This window comes from Cygnus atratus, chromosome 15 (assembly GCF_013377495.2).
Source record: "Cygnus atratus isolate AKBS03 ecotype Queensland, Australia chromosome 15, CAtr_DNAZoo_HiC_assembly, whole genome shotgun sequence".
Classification (NCBI taxonomy): Eukaryota; Metazoa; Chordata; class Aves; order Anseriformes; family Anatidae; genus Cygnus; species Cygnus atratus.
The window spans coordinates 13813127-13836810 of NC_066376.1; the positions used below are offsets into that span (position 1 = coordinate 13813127).

Below are 23684 nucleotides of genomic sequence, written 5' to 3' on the forward strand. Positions count from 1 at the left end.
GGAGAAGACTTCTGTTGGTGATCGGGGCTCCGTCAGGTTTTATATGAACTTTTAATATCAACTTATATTTACAGTTCAAACCAGTTTATTGGGCTTTTCGCAAAGAACACAACGTTGCCCCACGTCTTTCTGAGCTGCTAGGTACGGTATTTCAGCTGAGAATTGTTAGAGGGGAAAGTAACACTTTAGTAATAGGAACATAGTCTGTAAATTGTAACGACACGCATTCAGGTGTTGTCTTATGCTGATGCGCCTGGTTTACTTTAAAGCACTCCATCCTGGTGTAAGCCTGATCTGTTGCAATTCCATCATTTTATTAGTGATACGTGGAATTTCCTTCTCTCCCTGGTGTTTATCTTTGCCCCTAATTAAAGTTGGACTGTGGCTTCTGTGCTGGCGATAAGGGGTTGCAACTGCGAGTTCTCTCTTCTGCCGTGGAATGGTTTCTTTCTTAGAAGTTGACTTCTAGATCGGGTGCCAGGCCCATTTTTACACTCTCTTAAAAAAACTGCTGTTGGCTTGTAGCAGATAATGTGATTTAATGCCTTAAGCTCTTGTGCGTGTGCACGTGTCTGGTGTTCTGTTCCAGGTACCCCTGTGCCGGGCAGATTTCTGAAGTTAGTGAGTGGCCATCCCAAATGGCCCCCAAATGTCAGACCCGGCGTTTAAGTGATCTGGTGGTGCCTCTCGGAGGGTGCAGAGCAGTGTCCCGGCAGATCACGGTGTAAAACTTTACTGCTGGCCCGGGAGGTCGCGGCACCCGAGCTCTCCCCGTCGAGGCGAGGGGGGGACGCCGCTGCTGCGGGTGCCCGCGGAGTTTGTGGCCCCCTGAGGTAAAGCCGCGGGGCGCGGGCGCGGGCTGGCCGCGAGCAGTGCCGGCGGCTGCCGAAGCAGCGAGCGAGAACCGAGCCGAGGGGGCTGCGGGGAGCCGGTCCCCTCCCGGCCCGGCCGGCCCGTGACAGGCGAGCCGCCGCCCGGGCGATGCTCGCGGTGAAGGCGGCCGGGCTGCCGGGGCCGGCCGTGCCCGGCTCCCCCCGGGCCGAGCGGTGCCCTGGGGAGGGCCGGGAGGTGCGGGGCTGCGGCGGGGTGGGGGCGGAGGGGAGCTGGAAAGCTTGGTCGCCGTGGCCAGTCCCAGCCCCAGCCGCACACACACACGGGGAGGAGGAGAAGCCGCCGCCGCCGCAGCGAGGAGCATGGAGCCCCCCCCCGCGGCGGGCCGGGCCGGCTGGGCCCCATGGTGAGGAGGCCGAGGAGCCCCCCCGGGCCCCCGGAGCTTCGGAAGGGGTAGGATGGGGGCGAGCCCCGGGCCGGCCCCGGCCGCGCTGCCCCGCTCCGCCGGGCCCGGCGGCTGCCTCCCTCGCCGCCTGCCGAGCGCTTCCAGCGCCCGAGTTGGCCTCGGCGATTTTTTCCGCCCGAGGCGGCCCGAAGCCCTCCGGGGGGCCGCCGGGGGGCCGCCGGGGGAGCCCCGCACCCTTTTGGGCCGGTTTGGGGGGGATTCCCGCGGGGCTCTCCCCTCCCGCCCTCGGCACAGGTTGTTGGGTCGGGACAGCAAACGAAAGGGGATTTAGTAACAAACAACGGCGGCCATGTTGAGAGGAATTTCTGCAGCTAAACTTCTCCCCTCTCAGCCCAGGGGTTTCTCCCCCTCTCTGGTGGGCTCCCCGGCCTGACTTTGTGCCCCTCTCTTTTCTTTCTCTCCTCCCCAACAGGATGACGGTGAAACTGGGCGAGAGCAGCGGGGAGGAAGGGGTGAAAAAGCTGGGCAAGAGAGCAGGAGGAGATGAGGAGTCCCTGGAAGAAGAAGGGGCAGGAGGAGGAGGAGAGGCAGCTCCAGGCAGCAGCAGCACAAAGAAAGAAGAGAAGATTATCAACAGCAACACTAACAGCAGCCCCTCACCGAACCCCAGCTTGTCCCAGGCCCCGGCTGCCCTCCAGCCCTCCCACAGCCAGGACCAGCATCATTTTCTCAGGTCCAGTGTCAGACCTCAGAGCAAGAGGCTGAAGAAGGATTCTCAGGCATCCTCTTCAGTTGGCAGCAGCACTGCTGTAAAAGGCAAAGGTACTGTATTTTGGAACCCTCAGAACATGCAGACGAGTGGGGTGTAGGGGTGTGGGTCACCTGTGTGTTTGGGGGTTGTCATTCTCCTCCTGCAGATGCCATCTTTTGTTTGGTTTTGGGGAAGGTGTTTTGGGGCTTGTTTCTCACAGTAGCTGAAATCTTCTTTGTGTCCCAAGGCTTCAGCTTCTCTGCTGCCCACTCTCCCATTTGCACTTGCAAAAATGGGGGGATTTGGATGTGTATGCAGAAGAGGGGGGAAAAAAAGCCCTTCGTTATTGAAGCAAACCTTTGATTCCTGCATTTTGTCTCTTGAGTTTTAGGAAATCTCTGTATTTTGGTTAGGAAATTAGACTCTAACAAGCTGTGTAATCAGGTGGCTGCACTCTGCATTCTGTCATTGAATAATAACAAAATATTAAATGGGTGGTAGTTTTTAAAAAAAAAATGGGGGGGGGAAAGCGAACCACAAGATATTGTTGATTTCTGTGTTATTTCTGTGACTGTTCTACTCAAGGAACTATTTTGGAAACAGCTGTGAAATACACATTGAACTATTTGTTTCTAAGGTTTTGTGAGTCACTAGTACTGCATTACTGTTTCAGAACAGTTAAGGGATTTTCATGCAATTTGATTTTTTTACTTTTTTTTTTAAATAAGGTTGTTTTGTATACATCTATGCATGCATATTTTTACCTACATATACATGCTTTTTTTACTTTAGCGTTGAGGATGAGAATATGTTTTTTTCAAAGCAGTTTCTTCCTGAAGTAGCTGGAAAATAGCAAGGATATTTGAATATTTTGGTGCTATTGTGTGTGCTCAGCAGTTACGGGTTGACACCTGGTGCCGTACCTGAGCTGTGCTTGAGACTAATTTTGGATACCTTGCACAAAAGTACTTGTGTTATTTTCTGTTAAGTTTTGAAAAGAATAACACTTGTCGATTTCTTCAAGATTTGAAATAGCAGAAATTATTTTTGTCTGCTGCAACTAAATAAAACTCCATGTAGCATGGATGTATATTGAACATTACCTCACTTTTTTGGTCCATTACAGTGGCATGCACTTGCTGGACATTAGGTAAACACTAAGAATTGTGGCAGTTTTGTGTTGCAGTAAGAAAGCAGTGTTTTACACATTGCCACCTTTTAGTTATTGCCATATAAGGTAAAAAATATTGAATTTAGCTGTTTCACAGTTAATATAATCGAGTATTTTTAGTACCTTTATAAGTCCTCTATAACCTCTTAAACTTTTTTGATCTGACTGAAAATCTTCCGTGTGTGGTGTTGGAGGATAGAGGCCTGTGTAAAGGCCTGTGTAAATTTTCTCCCAGCTGCATTAAGCCAAATAAACAAACAGATGGAATACCCAGGAGTGTTTAGCTACAGACAATTATTTCAAGGGTTGTAAGTAGCGTTAAATGGGAGGAGATACTCCTTTGGAATAAATGTTACCCATAATGGACGAGTGTAATATGTGCATTTGCAGCTTCATTGCTTTGGAAGTGTATGCACATGTGAACAAAATACACGCATCTTGCGCACGTGTATATTCATATTTTTATATTTGTACATAAACATTCACTTATGTTTTAGAGGAGTGGGATGATATTTAACGAGGTGTATTGATACAGTTGAAAAGCAGACTCTGTTCTGCAATTCAGATCCCAAAATAACTATGATAAATGTATGTATTAATCATACATACAGAACAGACCATATTATTTCAGTAATCGGTCATAGATAGGCAATCACTGTACCTGACTATATTGTCAGGTTTGGAGAAACTTTAAGTCACTGGGGGAGATGGTCACTGGTAGAATGACAATTACGCTTTCACATTTTGAACTGTAAGACCAGCCACAGCTTTGCCTGGCCGGTTTAGATGTGAATGTATTAAAGCTGATACTTCTCTGATATGGCTGAGATTATAACTGTCAGATCTTGGAGAACAGAGCCATGGAGTGGGATCCTTTCTAATTTGAGCTCTTTATGTGCAGAGATACATACTGAGACACTTTCTAGGCTTGTCTGAATGCTCCCTAATGAAATGTTTTGTGCTAAGAAGTTACAGGGGTTTGCATTCCAAGTGAAGTGTCTCTCAGAGCTAGCTTCCCGTAGGGAACCGGTTGAATAGTGAAGATTACCAGTAAGGATTGTACTAAAGTCCTTACAGTTGCTGGCCCACCAACTTTCTCCTCCTCTGTAAGTATAAAAATGATAAAGATCTCAAATGCGTTTGCAATCCTTTGTATCAGCTCTGAAAGTTTGAAGCTTTTGCGTTTTGCATGGCACAATCAAGGTGATAACTGCAAAGGTAATGGTGACATGGGACAGTGGGAGTGTCGAGACCATGCTTACATTTGGTCCAGTGAAACCAGAAACTTGATTGTGTCATGATCTTTCAATAAAGCTACGTAACCCTTAAAATTGTATTAAGGTGGTCCTGCTTTTAGAATATATGTATTCTAAAGTGAAGTCTCTTTTGAAGGCTATTATTAAGGAATGTGATCATTAAAATTAATTTCTTTCAAATCGTAGTTACACAGCAGGCATTGATTTATCCTAATCATGTCTTTAAAAGCCATTTGAAAGTAGTAGTATTTTCTATCTGTCACAGATCCCTTATAATTTTTTTGCATTTATGCTTTGAGGGTACTTTATTGCAGCAAACAAATTACTCTTAAAGTAAACTTCATTGCATGCAGCAGGAAAAGTTTGCCTGCTCAACAGCTGCTGACTTTCTGACTTTATCTTACTATGGTTCAGAGAAGATATTTAATAATAATTCTCAAATTCTGCCTAGTAAAATAGATAAACACAGTCCTAATTTTCAGATCTCCCTGATACAATATTTAGTTGTGGATTTCTTTACTTTTTATTTTTATTTTTTATTCTGGATCTTTGTGTACCGTTGTTACACTTTGACTTTAGGGCAAAAATGACATAAAAATATTATAGTAAAATAAAGTTTGAGAACTGTTTAGCTTCTAAAAGTCACACCATTTTGATTGCTAAAAGGTTTATCAAAGTTCTTGCACAAGTATCTAAACGTGTAATTTTTTTAGAATGATTATCTTATTTTCAAATATTGATCATCTTTTTATTATTTCAAGTTCATAATCTATGCTCTAAATAGTGGAAGTAGTGGAATAGCTTGGAAGTAAGTCTTTAAGTAACTTTTGTGCACGAAACCAGAGAAGGAACCTGAAGGATTGGTGGGGTGCAGTCAGTTGATTGAGAGCTCAGACGCAGGAAGGTTTTTCGAGGGAAAAGAAGCAGCCCAATATAAGGTCGCTGAAGAAAAGGCATTTCCGAGAGTTTACTTCTCAAATGCAGATATGCCACACTGTTGCTGAGCACAGGTTTTAAGGTGTGTTTTGGGGCACTGTGAAGCAGTGAGTGGCGAAAATACGTGTGTGTATGTTGTGACCACGTTAGTAAAAGTAAACGCAGACTATGTTGCCATCATATGCTGTAGATGTACTAGGAACTAAAGTAGGGCGTTCTCATTTTCATGTTTTTATTCATTTTCTGAATGCATAATGAAGTTAGGAGGAAATAGTAACAAAATCTAATGGTGACGAGCTGAAGCTTGAAAGCGTCTTTCATGCTGTTACTCTAGACTTATTCATAAAATGTGTAATAAGCAGTTTTCTTTAAAAATAAATTACTCAGCTGAAAGCATTAATTGAATTAAAACATTCAGTCTTTTGGCATTGTATAAAACTCGCTGGAAAGCAGTTCACAGTTTGCTTCAGCCCAACGAAGTTGTGTGTTCTGTAGTATGTGAATTAAATTAACTCCTGGGTCTTCTGTGAAGAGGCTGTGTAGACCAAGGTACCCAGTGTATGTACTTGCAGTATGATTTCACAGTATCTTTGCAAGTTTGTATGCTGAAGGATGTATCGTAACCTTCATGTGAAATGTGATTCCTCCAGCGTTATTTCTTTAGGGAATGAATGACAGTTTTAAAAACTACCAGCACAGTCCCTCATTCTAATATTCTTAATTCTATCAGTCTAATTTCCTGTTGGTACCTCTCTTCCTGTCCTAAACTGAGGTGCTTTCATTTATGCTTTTTTCCTCCCTCCCTTCCCTTGAAAGTGGCTCAGGACAAAAACTGTGCAGTGTCTCATTCCACGCCATGAGAGGAAGATTTTGTTTGGTGTGCCCTATGCTGTAGGTACTGAACTTTGAAAGGTGGCTGCCTGCAAGGCACATGGCTGCACAACCACATAGTTCGGGCAGAACCTTGTACGAGGCCTCACGCCTAGTGGAGGTGCTTACAATGCATTCTTCTCTTTAAGGGTGTTTTCTAATGGAAGAGCAAGAGAATGATTTACTTGAGGTGGGGGAGTAACCAAATTTATAATAAACCACGGTTATTTTTTACAGCTGTGTTTGGTTAGCTCAGATACCACTTTATTTGATAGCTTGAATGTGTGCTGTCCATAGACAAGCGAGCCTTCAGTTCAGTATAGTAACGTGTGTGTGTTTATATACATATATATTTATACACACATGCACACACACACATATGTATCAGGAGTGTAGACTCCTGCTGCTAACTGCCATATGATTAAAAACATTCAACTACATCTTGCTTTTGCAAGTCTTCAAAATAGTAAGAGATGGAAGAAGCTAAACTAATTTGTCTTTGTAGGACATTGATATGTTTTATTTAAAACTTTGGATGTTAATTCGTAACAGGAGCATAATACGGTGTGAACATACAACATGGCTTGGGCTGTACTAGATTAGCCTTCTTAGGAGTCCATGCCATTTACTACAGAGGCATACAAGGTAGAAACCCACTTCCCAGTTAAAATGTTAATCCTCAAACTGAAGCATTGACATGCAAGGAATGTATCGGTATCTCTCCCTCTCTTGTCTGTATTCTCTTCTCATCTACAGTTCTTGGAGAGGAAAGCAAATTGGATTCAGCTGCAGCTTTGTTGGGTCCTTCCATGGAACAAGTGGCTTCACTTAAATTCCTGTGTATCTGATGCATTTCTTCTCTGAAGTACATGATGTAGTATCTAACTTTGGAAAGATACGTGGCTAAAAATGGGATTTGTTTAACAAATCATCAGGAAGAAAGTTGGGACGTGTCTTTGCTTTTTTTCATTAAAATTGAGGAGTAGATGCTTATTGAGGAATGTTCTGCCATGAGAATAGCAGAATGCATTTGGAAGCCATCTGGAAACTATAGATTATTAGCACCTTGTCCAGTTCTGTTGGCAACAAACGTTTTGATGTACATTTCTAAAGACTGCTAAGCACTAATACAGGTTTGTGAGGGGGAAGAATACTCAAAAGTGTTATCTACTGTGGCCTTCTTAATGGCAGTCTTTGCTCAGAAATGCTTTTAAAGATGGTCCTGTGTAGTTCAACCGTGTTACTGGCTTGTATAGAATCTAAAACAAGAAAAAATGTTGTGAAGGAAACTTTATGTCATGGTACAAGTTGGCATTTGCATCCTGTGCTTTGGAGAGGGAGTTCAGCGTTTTACACTCAATTTGGCTGGCAGCATGCAAGAATCTGTGAAAGCATCATCTCATTTCTAAAGGTATTTCCTGGTAGATGTTCCCCTTGCATTTGACTGGTGACTCCTGAAGAAGTTCGCATTTTGCAACTAACCCTTTAGACCACCAATAAGGAAACTAGGCTGCATGTTGAGATACATGAGTGTAGTGGGGATTAACTGCTGAATGCCAGCTTCTAGAATCTGTAAGATACTAATCAGCTGGCACGTAAGAGCTGCTAGTAGAGAATGGAAGAGTAAACACAAAGACGCTACCTACAGCCTAGGAGGAAAAACTTCTTGTGATTATAGTCAGGATAAGACACTGATACTCACCATGATTTGCTTTTTTCATATATATGCAGTGTTCCATTGTTTGTCACTTTCATACCAGATTGTAAGCTGCGGTCTTTAAATATCTTTGTATTATTTTTTTTGCAAGTATTTGCATTTTTCTTAGAACTATGAAGACAACTTCATCTACAGAAAAAATAGTTTGAGATGTTCCTATATTCACAGATATGAGAAGTTCTAATAGGCAATACTGGAACAAAAGTCTGAAACATTGATGTTCTGATCTGTGGTCTTGTTAGGGGTTAGAGTTCAAACACCAAGCATAGAAACTTGATGTTTTTGCAAACTGTGGATTGAAAGATGAGTGAAAACGCTGAGAACTTGCGCATCCAAACTTGCTGCTTTGTACCTCATATGCAGGAGCTAGCATCCCCCTGCATCCTGGAGTGAAAAGAAGGAATTGTTTTGGCGTGGCTGTGGAGATGTCCAGTCCTGTGACTGGGTAGTGCAGGCTGAGTAGGCAGAGCGAGGATAACTGTCTTGTCTTTGTCTTGTCTGCAGTGATCTCACATAAATGTCTTTATGTAGAAGAAGCACCTAACCGGATTGTTTGAGTAAGCTCCCTTCCTCTCTCCAGCAGTTTTGCAGCATTCATGGGTACAGGTGGCCTCGATGGACCTTTTTGTTTTAATGCATTAGTTAAATTTTAAATAATCTGCTGGTGGGATTTAATGATGATTATCATCTGTCATTAGTGACGGGATGGAAACTTTTTAGCTGTTTTGCATGTTACAAGAATCTCATACAGTAAGATTGAAACAATGAACTTATAGCGTGAGATGTAATAATGTGTGACTTTTTACTTTTGCCTTTTATCCTCTATTGTTTTATGTTACGTTTTAGAATGCACTGCATTCCATTTCCTCACTGAGATCCAGTAAGCTGCAGAGTGGATTGTGGTAACGCAGGGATAGATATTACTGTGTACAGTAGCAAGGAAGATACTGCAAACACATGGTAGAGCAGAGTCCTTTATTCCTGGCATAATCGAATGGCGTGTAAGATCTCTGCGGAGGTAACAAGATATTAGAATTTTTAAATCTTCACACGTTACTGTAAACGTTTCTCTGCATAGTGATTTATTTGTGTTTAAAACAAGAAAGAATGTGATGAACTTCCCAGGATTACAATTTGTAATTCCAGGAGTCTGTCTCGTAGAATAGTAAGTAAACCTAAAGGAATGAAGGAGCAATATTGAGCTACGTATCCTTTGTAGAAGCTGGATCAGTGGAGTCCTTCCTTAGCAGGTCCTGAGGGGAGGATCCTTGATAGAATTGTTCTTTTCATTTCATCTTTTACATGCAGCTAAGTGGAAATCTGCTGAACTTTATAGTCTCACTAGAACTTAATGTCCTTTCTGATGGTTTTGCATCTTAAGTTTCTATTAAAAACGCTTTATGAAGACTTTGTGTACCAATTGTGCTGTACAATCTTTATAAAATCCTTGATAAAATCTTTAGTTACAGCATCTGACCTTAGGTTTTTACTTGATCATGTATACACAGATAATTAACTATATACCTATATCTATCTAGATCCCTATATATATAATACCTGTACGTAGATAGATAGGTATAGATCTATACATACAGGTGGTTCCTCTAAACAATTTGCCAGAAAGTTAGAGGTGTGCTATCAGAAGAGTAACTGCACGGTAGAAATCCGTAGATGTCTTGTGATGAAGATGGTCTTTTGCACTGGGAGCTTGCAGCAACAGGATGTTGTACATTGAGATTGAAGACTGATGTATTCACCTTTCTTGACCAGAAATTTTAAATATTAAGATTTGTATTTCTTTACCGTGCAAATTGTGATGTTCCGGTCTCACATTTGCAGAGTACAGAAGCAATTCGGGGTCTTACAAAGAGCTGTTTATCTTCTCAGCCACCTGTTAAAGTGCCTCAGATCTTTCTAATTATTTTTTTAAAGACTTGTCTTCATAGTGTCAGAATTAGATTGCTTAACGTTGTCTTCACAGTATCAGAATTAAATTGCTTAACTTTGAGTTATTTTGTGAGTCACTGATGAAGGCTTTAGGAAATAGAGAAGGTTGGTTGGTTGTTTTCCCCAGAATTGTTTTAGGTGAATTTTCTTATAGTTACGTGATTCTATTTCATGCTTTGCCTTATTTGCCTCTCTGTGGTGGCAGTAATTTTCTTTGAAAGGATCAAATAACAGTTCTTGGAAATAAAAAATAACCTTAAAATGGTCACAATATCATAATTAATATCAGGTATATATTTCTTGCAGGAAAAGAGTGCTTTCATGCATTTTACTCTGTTCTAAATTTTGTTTCATATATACTTTGTTGCTTGAACATACTGCTGCTCTAGGATTTAGAGCAGTATGGTTTTATAGTCTCAAGGAACTCCTTTTGAAATGCAACTGAATACCTACAGTTAAGATTTACATGTAAGTCTTTCTTTCAAATCTTTAAATCTGAGCAAGCCTTTGAAAGTTGATTCTTCTGATACTCTTTTGCATCTTAATATAATTCAGGATTATCAAACTGGGATATCCTAGCTATTGAACGAGAAATAGAAATTCTGTACTTATGTAATTAACACAGACTTTGTCAGGTACGCAAACTGCTTCAGATAACTGAATTGCAAAAGATAACTGAGCTGAAGCCAAGTGCAAGGTTGTGCGCCTGGGACAGGGCAAACCCAAGCACAGATACAGGCTGGGCAGAGAATGGATTGAGAGCAGCCCTGATGGAGAAGGACCTGGGCGTGTCGGTTGATGAGAAGCTCAACTTGTGCCGGCAATGTGTGCTTGCAGCCCAGAAAGCCAAATGTATCCTGGGCTGCGCCAAAAGCAGCGTGGCCAGCAGGTCAAGGGGGGTGATTGTCGCCCTATGGTCTGCTCTTGTGAGACCCCACCTGGAGCCCTGCGTTCAGGTCAGGGACCTCCAGCACAAGGACGTGGACCTACTAGAATGAGTCCAGAGGAGGGCCACGAAGATGATCAAAGGAGTGGAGCACCTCTCCTGTAGAGACAGGCTGAGGGAATTCAGTCTGGAGAAGAGAAGGCTCTGGACAGACCTTACAGCGGCCTGCCAGTACCTAAAGGGGGCTACAGGAAAGCTGTGGAGGGACTCTGTCAGGGGTGTAGTGATAGGACAAGGGGTAATGGCTTTAAACTAAAAGAGGGTATGTTTAGATTAGATAGGAGGTTGAAATTCATTACTGTGAGGGCGGTGAGGCACTGGAACAGTTTGCCCAGAGCAGCTGTGGATGCCCCATGCCTGGCAGTGTTCAGGGCCAGGTTGGACGGGGCCTTGAGCAACCTGGTCTAGTGGGTGGCATCCCTGCCCATGGCAGGGGGTTGGAACCAGATGATCTTGAAGGTCCTTTCCCACCCAAGCTGTTCTGATTCTTTTCAATTCTTAGCATAGAATGCTTTGTACGCAAATGCATATAAAAGTCTGGTAAACTAGTTGGGACTGCTGTGTTACACAAGCTGGGTTTATATACAGATAAACTATAATGGCAATAACTGGACAAATGGAAACAGTAGTAAGCTTTCTTTATAATAAGAAACGTATGTTGAATGTTGAAATGATTTTGTTTTATAAAGTACAATCCTGCACTGGTAAAGGCAGTCAAATCCTAATTCTCAGAAAAATTGGAGAAAATGTATTTTTGAAGTGTAAGTTATTGAGTGCTTACATTTTCATGGAAAAAATGGAGTGCGCTCCGTTGGGCTGTCTCCCTGGTTTCTGGATTCTGATAATCTGTTACAATGTCAAACCAAATACCATGCTTGGTTTGATTTCTCTTGTGAATAAATCACGTATTTAAGGTTGGATGATAATGTTTGTAATGATTAAACGGTCTTCAAAAGACTTACCATTCCAGAGGTGATTTTATTCTTTGGAATTAATGTGGGGGAAATCTTGTTGCGTTATACACAGCTATTGGAGCTTCCAATCTTTCTTCTTCACTACTTGCAAAAACAGCAAATTCCTGAATCATTCCCTGAATGATTCCCTGAATTAGGTTCTTTGGGGAGCCGACAACTGACAAACATAGAATCAAGATTACATTTCTGTGCCTTTTTCCAAAAGTCGCATCAGAATCTGTGCTATGAAGAGGGATTGGGACTTGCCATCATTGGGATAGCTTGAATTATCCTTGTAATTTTCCTAGGTGGGCTTAGTTCCTCCCTTATACGTGAATCCTGATATTGGTTTAATATTCACACCAGTTGTGTTTTTTGCAGCAGCAGATAATGGAGGATCTGCATCTGGGGGCACATCAGGAATTCCTCCCAGCAATCCTACTGCAAATTCCAAGTCAGCAGCAAGGAACCTGGGCTCCTCAGCTGGAGAGAAGGAGGAAGGAAAGAAGGTCAGACGTCAGTGGGAATCATGGAGCACAGAGGACAAAAATACTTTCTTCGAGGGACTGTATGAGGTACATGTAGAGGAAAATAACCAGCTTAGATGGCTTAATTTGGTATGTCGATATTCCTAAAGAATGTTGATTTAATTGGGATTTGCAAGAGCACCACCTGTATGCATATATTCCATTTGTCTGTGCATATATGTGTCTATGCAGTTGGCTATACAACAGCTGTGGATCAAAGCCACCTTTCAAAACTGTCAAGCTTTTTTTCTGAAATACATTGGAAATGTATGTGTGAATTTTATTCACGAATGTTAATAATAACATTTTTTATTATGGTTCTATTTCAAGTATGAAAAAAACAAATCCCCATCTCAACTTTGAAAAGCAACACACTCATGCTGTAATATTAGCAAATAAGAAAATACATTTTCTTTTAAACTGTAGCAGGCACTGTAGTGTTTTGAGGATAAGCAGGCTTAAGCATTTTCAGTACTAGGGTTGAGAGACAAGGAAAAGTTAGATCATCTAACTTTTTGTCTCATATGTTTTATACAAGATGTTCCTGGTTGTCCTGTTCTTACAATTATTTTTAAGAGCACTTCTGTTACAAAAACAGATGCTAAAGGGGAAAACAAAAGAAATGCTTATGGGCTTGTTTGGTTTTTTTTTAGTGGTACGCGTGATTCATATGTATATTTTGTGGAAAAAAATGAACAATTAAACTGTTTTCTTTTAAGTCCCTCAATCACTGAAAGAACATGTTTGTTTTTCTGCTTTCATTCATTTTGTGCTGTTACCTTTCAAAAGAGGTTTTCATACTTTGTAGTCCTACTTAAATCAAGTGCTTTTGAATTTTGAGAAATTTTATGATACGGGAATTCAGTAGTAATGTTCTTAAAATTATTTTTTCTTTTTTTGGACTCCAGGGATTTTATGAGAATTAAATAATTTAAGGGGACAGTTAGGTATCTTCTTTTTACCCTGAGAGTAAGCTTCTAAATAACTTCTAGTGCAAAAGGGTGTTTTCTGTTTCTGTTTAAAAAACAAAACAAGAAAACAAAAGAAACAATCAAAACCTAAAAATTCTACCTTATTATTAGAAACTCAAATTTTGTACCACTAATAACCTGAATATGAAATTCACTGTAAATAAAAATGAAGCTATTAAATGTAACATTTGCCCCAGTCAGAAATGAATGTGGGACAGAGGAGAGGAAAAATGCTGTGGAAAGTGAAGAAAGCTAAGTGAGAAAGTCAGTATTTTCAATTCTGGTACTCAGTGCATTTGAGTAAAGTTGCCTTTTAAAAGGTTTTTAGCAACTTATATTTCTTTATTTTGAAGAAAAATCAAGAAAATGTAATTTCTTTGGCATCTATAATACATTTAATGTAACATAAAGGAAAACATTGTCATTCTTGTGCTGTTGAGTTCTGATAACCAAGACTTTTGTTTATGACCCCTGAGATCTAATTTCCCACAAAGAACCTCAAAATCCCTCGTGTTGTTTCAGTTGTCTTATGACAAGGGATAAGTTTGGTTATGAGTATTTAGATTTGTTTTACTTATTCTTCAGCATGGAAAGGACTTTGAAGCTATCCAGAACAACATCGCCCTGAAATACAAGAAGAAAGGCAAGCCAGCAAGCATGGTGAAGAATAAAGAGCAGGTCCGCCATTTCTACTACCGCACCTGGCACAAGATTTCAAAGTACATTGACTTTGATAATGGTTAGTATGCAATGAAGTGGGCTTAGTGTAGAGCTCAGTCTTGTGAGTGTTGGAGTCCTGCCTTTTAGTACCTTAGTGGAGGGTAGGAATGAAGGAAATGAAAGAGTAAGTACTGAATAGGATATCTGTGAATATGTTATATGTTTATTAACATGACCATACCGAGGTTCTTTTTTTTTAAATACTTATTAAAAATGGTATTAGTGTTGTTGCTTTTATATTAGTTCACCACACCATAACAAATGCTGATCCTACTATTAATATTGAGGAGAAAAAACAGATTCAGTTAAATGTTCTTTTATGATCAGGAACCAGACCTTTGAGGACAGCTACCTAAATGTTAGTCAAGCATAATTTCATTGAGAATATTGATTTCAGCACTACTTTGCACTTCTTCATGGAATCATAGAATGGCTTGGGTTGGAAGGGAACTTAAACATCATCTGGTTCCACCCCCCCCACCATGGGAAGGGATGCTACCCACTGGATCAGGTTGCCCAGGGCCTCATCAAATCTGGCCCTGAACACCTCCAGGGTTGGGGCCTCCACAGCTGCTCTGGGCAGCCTGTGCCAGTGTCTCACCACCCTCTGAGAGAAGAATATCCTCCCAACATCTAATCTAAATCTTGCCTATTTCCGTTTAAAATCATTCCTCTGTGTCCTGTCACTACCTATTCGAGCAAAAAGTGACTCTTCATCTTTTTTTATAAGCACCCTTTAAGTTTTGAAAAGCTGCAGTGAGGTCTACCCAGAGCCTTTTCTTCTCCAGGCTGAACATGCCCAGCTCTCTCAGCCTTTCTCCGTAGGAGAGGTGCTCCAGCCCCTTGATCATCTTCGTGGCCTTCCTCCTCTGGACTCACCCTAACAGCCCCACATCCTTCTTGTGCTGGGGGCTCCAGACCTGGATGCAGGACTCCCACGTGGGGCTTCACAAGGGCAGAGCAGAGGGGCACAGTCACCTCCCTCGACCTGCTGCCCACTCCTCTGTTGATGCAGCCCAGGATGCAGTTCACCTTCTGGGCTGCGGGTGTGTTCTGCTGGCTTGTATTGAGATTTTTGTCTGCCAGAACTCCTAAAACCTTCTCTCTGGGTCCGGTTTCAGTGAGTTCTTCCCCCAGTCTGCACTCATGTCTGGGATTGCCCCCACCCAGGTGCAGCACCTTGCACTTGGACTTGTTGAACCTCATTAGGTTCACATGGGCCCACTTCTCCAGCCTGTCCAGGTCCCTTTGGATGCCATCCCTGGTGTATCAGCTGCACCACTCGCCTTGGTGTCATCTGCAAACTTGCTGAGGGTGCACTCGATCCTTCTGTCTGTCTTTGATAAAGTTATTAAACAGCACCGGTCCCAGGACAGATCCCCGAGGGACACCACTCGTCACCTGCCTCCACCTGGACACAGAGCCATTGACCACAGCTCTCTGGCTGTGTCCATCCAGCCAATTCCTTGTCCGCCGTTTGGTCCCTAGACTGTCAGTGCTGTTATGGATACTCTAGATCTCTTAGAAATAATAATGTCTATACGATGTGTGTTGATGAGAAGGGGGGAGAGGGAATGACACTCCTAATCTAGAATTTGCATTAAATCTCTGAGGTGCATTCTTATGCACAAAAGCCAGTATGAGTCTTCTGGAAACTTCAGACTTCTTAATTTTCATATAACAAAGAGCTCTGTATGCATTTTCTGGGGAGCATCTGTACGTTTCCCTTAGAAATTGTGAACAGTTTTGTGATAGTAAGGTTGATGCAACTGAATTAGCTCTATTTTGCATATTGAACTATTGGATGTTTGTTTAACTTCTGTGAAACCACTTAGGCTTACCTTCAATAAGATGTTTATCTCATCACTGAAAATATGAATCATTTCATCTTTTCACAGAATACTCTAATTTTCAGTCTTGAAGTGAGTATCTACAGTGTGGATAATGTCATCTCACTTGTACCTGTTTTGTTTTTCAGTGTTTTCTCAAGGGCTGAAAAAATCATCCCTGGAGCTTTATGGCTTAATCTGCTATGGGGAATTAAGGAAAAAGATCGGGGGATGTAAGTATGAATTTCCTCTGATGACGGAAAATTATTTTTATATGGTAGAATCAGAAGTGTTGTGTTATTAAGAGTTTGTGTTCATTGTATTCTATGGCAGTAGTCTGTGTAGTAGTAGTATTTTTCATTAAGTGTATTTTTAAAGACGTTCTTAGTCAACTGCACGAGTCCCCTTTTTCTTTGACAGATTTCTTTAGCTTTTGGTATCTGTGGAATGCAGTGCACAGGTGACAGGTAAATGTATGTGCAGTTTAGGTTATCCGTCTGTTTTATTATTGAAAACTGTTTGCACTCACGAGTATTTCTGCCTATACAGTAAAAATCTGGGATGGTACCGTCCTCTAAGTCAGTATCTAAATCATTAAATAACAACGAACACTGAAGATGAAAAAGCATTACAAATCATAATCAGAAATAATAACCTTACTGGCTAACTAGAATGCATTCTGACCTTGTCCATCCCAGAGGCTGGTTTTGTCCATAAGGACGAGTGTAGATGGATGAGTATACGCCTTAACCTCTGCTCCCCTGGCTTCTGGAAGCTGATCAGTTGCGTTAGCGAGGTCGCTGATATCAGGCTTAGTACTACATTGGCATGATCTTTATGGCTTCCAGACTAGAGGGAGCTCTGATGTGACCAGCTTGGAGAACGGGCAAAGCAAAAAGCATTGTATGCTCCAGTCCCTTCATGTATACCGTATTTTTTTCATTTGTCCCAAAGTTTTTTGTAGAGTTGGTGTTAGATCAAAGTACTACATTTCACTTGATTTGTGAGAGGTGGAAAGTCATCAAAGTAACTTTATTTCTTTGTAAACTCAAGCTAGTTGCAAAGTGGAAAAAAATTGAGAAAGTTGTGGACGTGTACAGCTCCTGAAGCAATTGTGATACTTTTGCAGATTTTTTTTTGCTAGGCTATTTTCTCACATGGGTTTTCATTGTACTGCATCATGAACTAGGCTATTTTCAACGTTCACACTGACTTTATTCTGTTTGTTCAAAGATCTCCACTATGTTAATTCATCTTGGAGAAGCAATTTTGAGCTGTTAGTAACAAGATGGTCAGAAGCAAGATAGATTGCGTTGCCAGTATAAATTAGTATTAGTGGTTCTTCCCTTTTTCCACATCTTGCGTTAAAAGAATCAGCAGACCCTCCTTGGCTCTGACTGGGAGTGAGGTTTTACACAGTCACCATGGCAATGCGTGCATACCCTGTGCTTCTGTCTTTTTATAACTTTGGTACTCAGTTAAACGTTTTACCCACTTGAAAAATTCTAGTCTCTTCAAGACCAAATGGACCTGAGCGGCAAGCCTCTACACCTAGCTTATGAGAGGTCTTTTCTACAGCTGGTGAAAGTAGTTTTTCTCCTTTTTTTGTGGTTTTCACCCAGTACTGTTTTCCCAGAAATAGGGATGCCTTACGTAGAGCTACGGAGAATTAAAAGCATGTCAGGAATGATTTCAGTATTGCCAGAGGGAGGTTAATTGTTCAGTAAATAGGTTTGGGCATAACACAGAGAATAGAAATCAAGTTATTTTAAAATGTTAAGTATATTGCATAGAAGAAAGGTGTAGGTTATACGTGCATTTTATTATTTTTATTTACTTTCTTTTTATTGCATCCAGAGCTGTGAAGGCTCAGTGCTCTTTCATTACGCTGTGGTGCCTTAGCAACAGAGATTGAGCAGGCAGATGAGGAAGCTTTTCTTTTAACACTTCAGTGTCAGAGTAACGCACAGCAACCTGGGTGAAGCACTGGAACAGGTTGCCCAGAGAAGTTGTGGATGCCCCATCCCTGGAGGCGTTCAAGAGCAAGTTAGATGAGGCCCTGAGCAACCTGATCTCGTGGGTGGCATCCCTGCCCATGGCAGGGGGGTTGGAACTGGATGGTCTTTGAGGTCCCTTCCAACCATAGCCATTCTATGAATCTATGTCTGTAGCACCTAAACGACGGTCACTTAATCCTTGAGTAAAATGTAATTTTCATGGCAAGGCAAGGACTGTGTAAAGCTTGTATATTATGAAAATAGAGTAATAACGGTCATGACTATATCACTTCAAATTCTAATTTACTATTTTATCCCTTTTCGTGTAAAGGTATGGATGACAAAAATGCAGCTAAACTCAATGAGCTCATTCAGGCTGGGTAAGTAATAAGTTATTCCTGAAACTCATAAAACTGGATTGTTCATCAGCTTAATTGTTGAATTCATCATCCAGAGTCTAGGGTACTATTTTTACTTTTTTGGAGCTGGAGTTTGACATTTGATATTCTTAGTTTCTTTTGTATGTTTTTTTTCTCTCCCTTTTTCCATGAAGCCATTAATTAGTAAGAAAGGATAGGTGAGTTTTAAGAAATTCATTAAAAGATAATTCTTTACAGAAGTTATGGCATTACAAATACCTTGATTAAGTATAGGAAATATAGTTCATCTCCGAAAGTTTTGCCAACAGTGCTCCTGAATCCTGACTTTCAGACATGCAACAGCACTTCCAGTGTGCTGTAGGCCACAGCCCTCTAGGCACTTCTGCATCTACTTTATTTGAGGATGAGTAGTCTCTTTCACTTCAAGAATGAATTACGGGCAGTGGGGGTTCCTTTTTGATGACAATATAGTTTTAGAATACAGAACTGGTTAGAAGTTGCCATACTAGACAAAATGAGGGAACTATCTGATATTTGGACTTTTTTTTAAAGTAGTCTTGCTTTTATAGTCTGTGGATTCTACAGTGAAATATCTTTCAACAGCTGTCATTCAGGAGTGTGATCATTAAACTTAATTTCTTCCAAATTGTAGCTGCTCAGCAGACATTGGTTTGTCCTAAACATGTAAACATGTCTTCAGAAGAGATTTGAAAACAGCATTGTTTTGTCTATTACATATCCCTTTTTATTATTGGCATTTGTCCTTCTAGGATACATTATTGTAGGAAATTATTAATGAAGTAAACTTTACTGTAAACCATAGGAGAGAGCTGCTGACTTTTTGACTTTACCTTACATAAAATGGCTACTTGGTGTTGCACCTTCATTGCTCACAAATTGAGTTCCCAAGTGAGTGCCTTACAGTTATTAGCCTTCGTTCTCCTGAGAGCTGCACTCTGTACAGTGTGCTGTTGTGTTGCAGGTCTTGAATGTCATTGTTTTTGAAATCACTTGTTCATTCTTTTGTTAATTACAAAGTTTGAAATTAGAACAGAAATTTTCATTTAGTTTGGGCTTTGTACAATTAAGAAAATCTTACCAGTAAATTTTTTCATATAATGAAATAATATTTTAAACAAATTGCTTAAATTGGAATTATCCATTAAAATGGCCTAGGCCGAGCCTTCTTTCCCTAAGAAGTTAACTTGTTGTACACGTAGAGTTCAGGATATAGGCAGTCATTTTGGTCCCTCTTTGTTGTACTGGGGAGCTTTTCTAGTGCTGTGTCATCCAAATAGACTAAACCATAGTAAAGGAGACTTTTAGCAAGCTATAGTATTCATCTAGCACTTGACATTTTTAAGGCCTTAGTTACTCAAATTGCTAATGAGGGCTAATAATTTGTATGCAGTCTAAGTGTTTGTTCTATAAAATCCAGTCTTGTAACAAACCATTTTGAAAGTCAGAGTCCTTCCAGTTGAAAATATAAATACTAGTCATCTTCTATCCAAAATGTAGTGTTTATAAATTCTAACATTCTTGGGCAGTTCAGAAACACTTGCTCTTGCATAGGCTTTTTCTCCACAACGTGGAAGACGCATCTTTGCTTCCTTTATTCTCCTGCATCTCTTACCCTAGTTGTTGGGAAACTTTGCTGTTCGTACCGGAATAAACTGTGCAAGGAAACATGCTCACATTTTCATCCTCATTAGCACTGGCATGCCTGCACTATCTGGGTTAATTCCCTACATGTGCAGGGCAGCCCTGTTTCTCCTCAAGCAAACAAATGGCATGTAACCCATTATATAAAACTTCTTCCTTCCATCTTGCTCGGTGGCATTTGAATTCTGTGACCACTCTGTCTATTTGTAAGCAGTTCTTTTTTTCTTTTTTTTTCAGTTCCTAGCATTTTTTTTTCAAGTCTGATACTCCTTCCCTCCAAGTACAATGCAGTTTGTACAGTTTGTCACTATGGAAGTGGTTGTTTAGAGATTAAGAATAGGGAATGTGAACATGCGATAACCTCCTGAAGCAGGTAAACATCAGCGTAATTTGATTGGTAAGAAAGATCAAGAGAAGCTGAAACTGTGAGGATCTATCTGGCAGTTTGTTTGCAGGATGAGTCTAGACCCTGGAATTACTGACTTTAATTCAGTGTTTATATTTCTTGTGTTACACATCAACTCTGGCTTTCTGTAATAATTGTGTGGTGTATGAAAAGCAAATGACTGAGATGCTTATAGCAAAACCATGTTGAAAATATTCCTAGTTAAGCTTATAACCACAGTCACAGGTAGTAAAGAGCGCTTGAAAATTTAATCAACTGGTTATTTAATATAATGGCAGGATCTTTGTGTGAAATGTCCTTTTTTGGTTAATGAAGCTAAGGCCATTCAATGCTGTGCTTCTGTGTCTTCAAAACTTCAACAGTTTGTAAGATCAGGCTAGTGGATAGCCTTTAGTTTGGTTGTAGCTGCATGAATCAGCGATATTTCAGAAAATAGATCAAAGTTTAGATATTTGTAAGTCCAAGGGGAATGTAAGAATTGTTCTGTCAGCTTTTGTAACTGATCTGAGTAGTTCAGCATGCTCAGGACAACACTGGCCCACACAAGTTGCTTAAAGAAGTTTTCAAAAACACTAAGTTGGGCAACTGTGAAAAAAAACTTGGTTAGAAACTATGGAGAATCTGACCAGTCTTTGTTACTATTTTTTTATTACAGTAATGATATGTATCTGGGTTGTGTGATTAGAATATGTAACAAGAAACAGAGCTTTGGGGCAGTGTGTAAGAACTGCTCAGGAACCCATTTCAATAGATTTAGAGTAAAGGTTTGTTTCACTTCGAGGAGTGAAAAATTTTTATGTAGCTTAGTTTTTGCAACATTTTTACATTTGATTAAAAAAAAAAGTAGACAGAATATTTATATTTTGGATATCTTTGTAAACTTGTGGGATTTGTGGATGAGTGTTTAAAAAAAAAAGAAACAATTAGAGAAATACTATAGATAAGCATCTGTTTAAAGCACCATGCCACTGGAAGACCCTTTAAAAACTTCAAACTGTTTTTCTGTTTTGTTTGTTTTGTTTTTGTTTTTTTATAATGAATGGAATATAAGTATGTTATAATGTTAGGAATGTAAAGAGGAGACTAAAGCAAAACCAGTTGTCGTTTATGAAGAAGCTGTATCTGAGGGTATTCTCCAACCAAAGTAACATAATTCTGGTCTGCTGTATATAATAACAATCCCTCCCTTAGCACGCATACCAGGACACAGTGTTCTGTGGAAGTCTGGCAGAGGAGGGTTACAAGAGGAGTATTTCTATGGAGAAAAGTAAGGTGATAAGAAAAGATTGAATGCCCTTGTGAATCTGCACTATAAATCCTTAAATGTCTTTGTTCATTTCTATGGAGATGATTGTATTTGACTGTGTGTCACTGATAGATACATATTCCCAAACTTTTGTTAATGGTGCCTGTAAATACTTCTCTTTCAATATATCCAGGGCTACAACTGTTCGTTACAAAGGCAGAAACCTTCGTATCAAAGCTCCAATGTGCAGGGCTTTGAAGAAACTCTGTGATCCAGATGGTAAGTAAAAGATGCTGAAACTTGAAAGAGTTTTAACAGATGGCTGGAAGAATATGAGAGTAAGCCTGTTTTGATATGTGCATCACTGGCAGGGGAATTTGTGCTATTTTGCATTTGTATTGGGCACAAATACGTCCCTATTGTTTTACATAATCCCGTTAGTTTGTATAATCCCACTAACTTTCAGATCCACCGAGCTCTTTAAGTCTTAGTGTATAATACTAGTGAAATTACAGAGGAAGCAGCCACACCAGACAAGATCACTACTGCTTTGCCAGGTTTCCATTCACTATATTCCAAAATTAGTCTTCCTCCTGTGGCAGTAAATAAAGAGCAGTATGTTGTTCAGCACTGAGCATTTAAATTTTTTTTAACCTTCTCCAGTTCAGCTGTGTGACTTCTCTTTTTCTCCGCCCCTCAATAAGTAGTATCAGTGCAGTTTAAAGATCTGAAATATTTTACTGTCGTACTTGTTCGGAGTTTCCAGCGACCTGATTTTGACAGTTCTTGCTCAGCTGGGAGCTCTAGTACTACTGCAATGGCTGAGGGAGGAAAAAAAAACAACAACAAATTGCAACAGGAGTTAATCTAAGGAAGCAAGTTCCCTCCATTGCTGCAGCTGAGTTGCCTAAGTCATCTGTAGATGGTGCTGATACCTGTGATGCCTTTTTTTTTTTTTTTCCCTCCATGTAATTGAGCATATAGCATTCTGCCTGAATTTTCCTTGCTTTGACCTTTGTGCTTTACCTCCCTTCAGGCATTAGTGATGAAGAGGACCAGAAGCCAGTACGTCTTCCTCTCAAGGTTCCTGTAGAGTTGCAGCCACGAAATAATCATGCATGGGCTCGAGTGCAGAGTCTCGCCCAGAATCCACGACTTAGGTAATGAAGAGCTGATTTTAGTGCTCAGTATAGAACAGTGAAATACAGGGACAGTGCTCTAGCATCTTGCTCTCCCTTCAGGATTCTCTGTGAGATCTAGGCAGTACATAGTTGATGATGCAGTTTGCCTAAATGTACTTAGTCTGAAGCCTTTGTACAACCAGAGCACATGATTTGTGTAGATAGTGAGATGTCGAACTTGATATTTAGTTTACCATTATTCTTTATACCTTTTGATTTGAGTAATGATAGGAGATACTAGAGTTGGAAATGAATATACTTTGTGCCATTTGCACCCAGGTGTCAGAGTGGAAGTAGAACGGAGATACGCAGCATTAGCGCTACTGAAGTTTGTATTGAACATACCACGAGACAGAGGCACAGGGAAGGGAAGTAAAACAGTGGTTGGAGGTGCCTTCTCTCCTTTTAGGCAAGGAGTCTAAATATGTCAAATGCAACAGAGTGGTAGCAAGAAGGAAGATATTTAACTTCCCCCTGCAAAATGTAGTTGGTGCTGTTGTTCCAGTGTCATCAATGATTTTTCCCTTTAGTACTTGTGGCTGGTCCAAAACTCAGGGCAGAAAACAACCAGGCCTCTGTGATGCTGATTTCTCTTTCAAATGGAACATTTCAGTATAGTGACCAAATACCATGCAGAGAGGAGAATGAAGGTTTGCAGTGTAATGTTTACTTTGCCAAATGCTTTCAGAGCAAAAAAGTAAATGTATTTTGTCCTCCTTTTTGTATATTTCGTTTGATGGCTTTATGCCTTGCTTGCACTACTGCAGGTTAGCGAAATCTTGCCATCTTTTCCCATCTTTTTCTTGCATCTGGAGAAACTAGTATCTTGAGTCACAGCGATCAGATTTATATGATCGGCTTTCAGATCTTTCACAGTTGTGAGTTACATTTTAATGTTGCCATTTTTTGCCAGTGTTTTTTTGTTGTGTTGTTTTTTTTTCTTACAGTTTGGGAGTGGTAGCTGTGCTCCCTGTGCCATGT

At 40.6% G+C, this 23684-nt stretch overlaps 1 protein-coding gene across 4 annotated transcripts in view; it reads left to right on the forward strand.

Annotated features, from left to right (window-relative positions):
* The window catches only part of CRAMP1 (cramped chromatin regulator homolog 1), a 45513-nt gene that overhangs the window by 745 nt on the left and 21084 nt on the right, over window positions 1–23684 (forward strand). Inside the window, exons 1-8 of one of the 4 annotated variants that reach the window (XM_050713794.1) lie at window positions 1154–1237; window positions 1710–2059; window positions 12169–12359; window positions 13868–14021; window positions 15981–16064; window positions 18160–18208; window positions 21716–21801; window positions 22559–22682. In XM_050713794.1, coding sequence (XP_050569751.1) covers window positions 1194–1237; window positions 1710–2059; window positions 12169–12359; window positions 13868–14021; window positions 15981–16064; window positions 18160–18208; window positions 21716–21801; window positions 22559–22682 — 1082 coding nt within the window. In that variant the 5' untranslated portion in view covers window positions 1154–1193. Of the gene's footprint in view, window positions 1–1153; window positions 1238–1709; window positions 2060–12165; window positions 12360–13867; window positions 14022–15980; window positions 16065–18159; window positions 18209–21715; window positions 21802–22558; window positions 22683–23684 lie in introns of those variants that run through there. The other 3 variants (XM_050713793.1, XM_050713792.1, XM_035548720.2) reach the window with 3 other exon arrangements.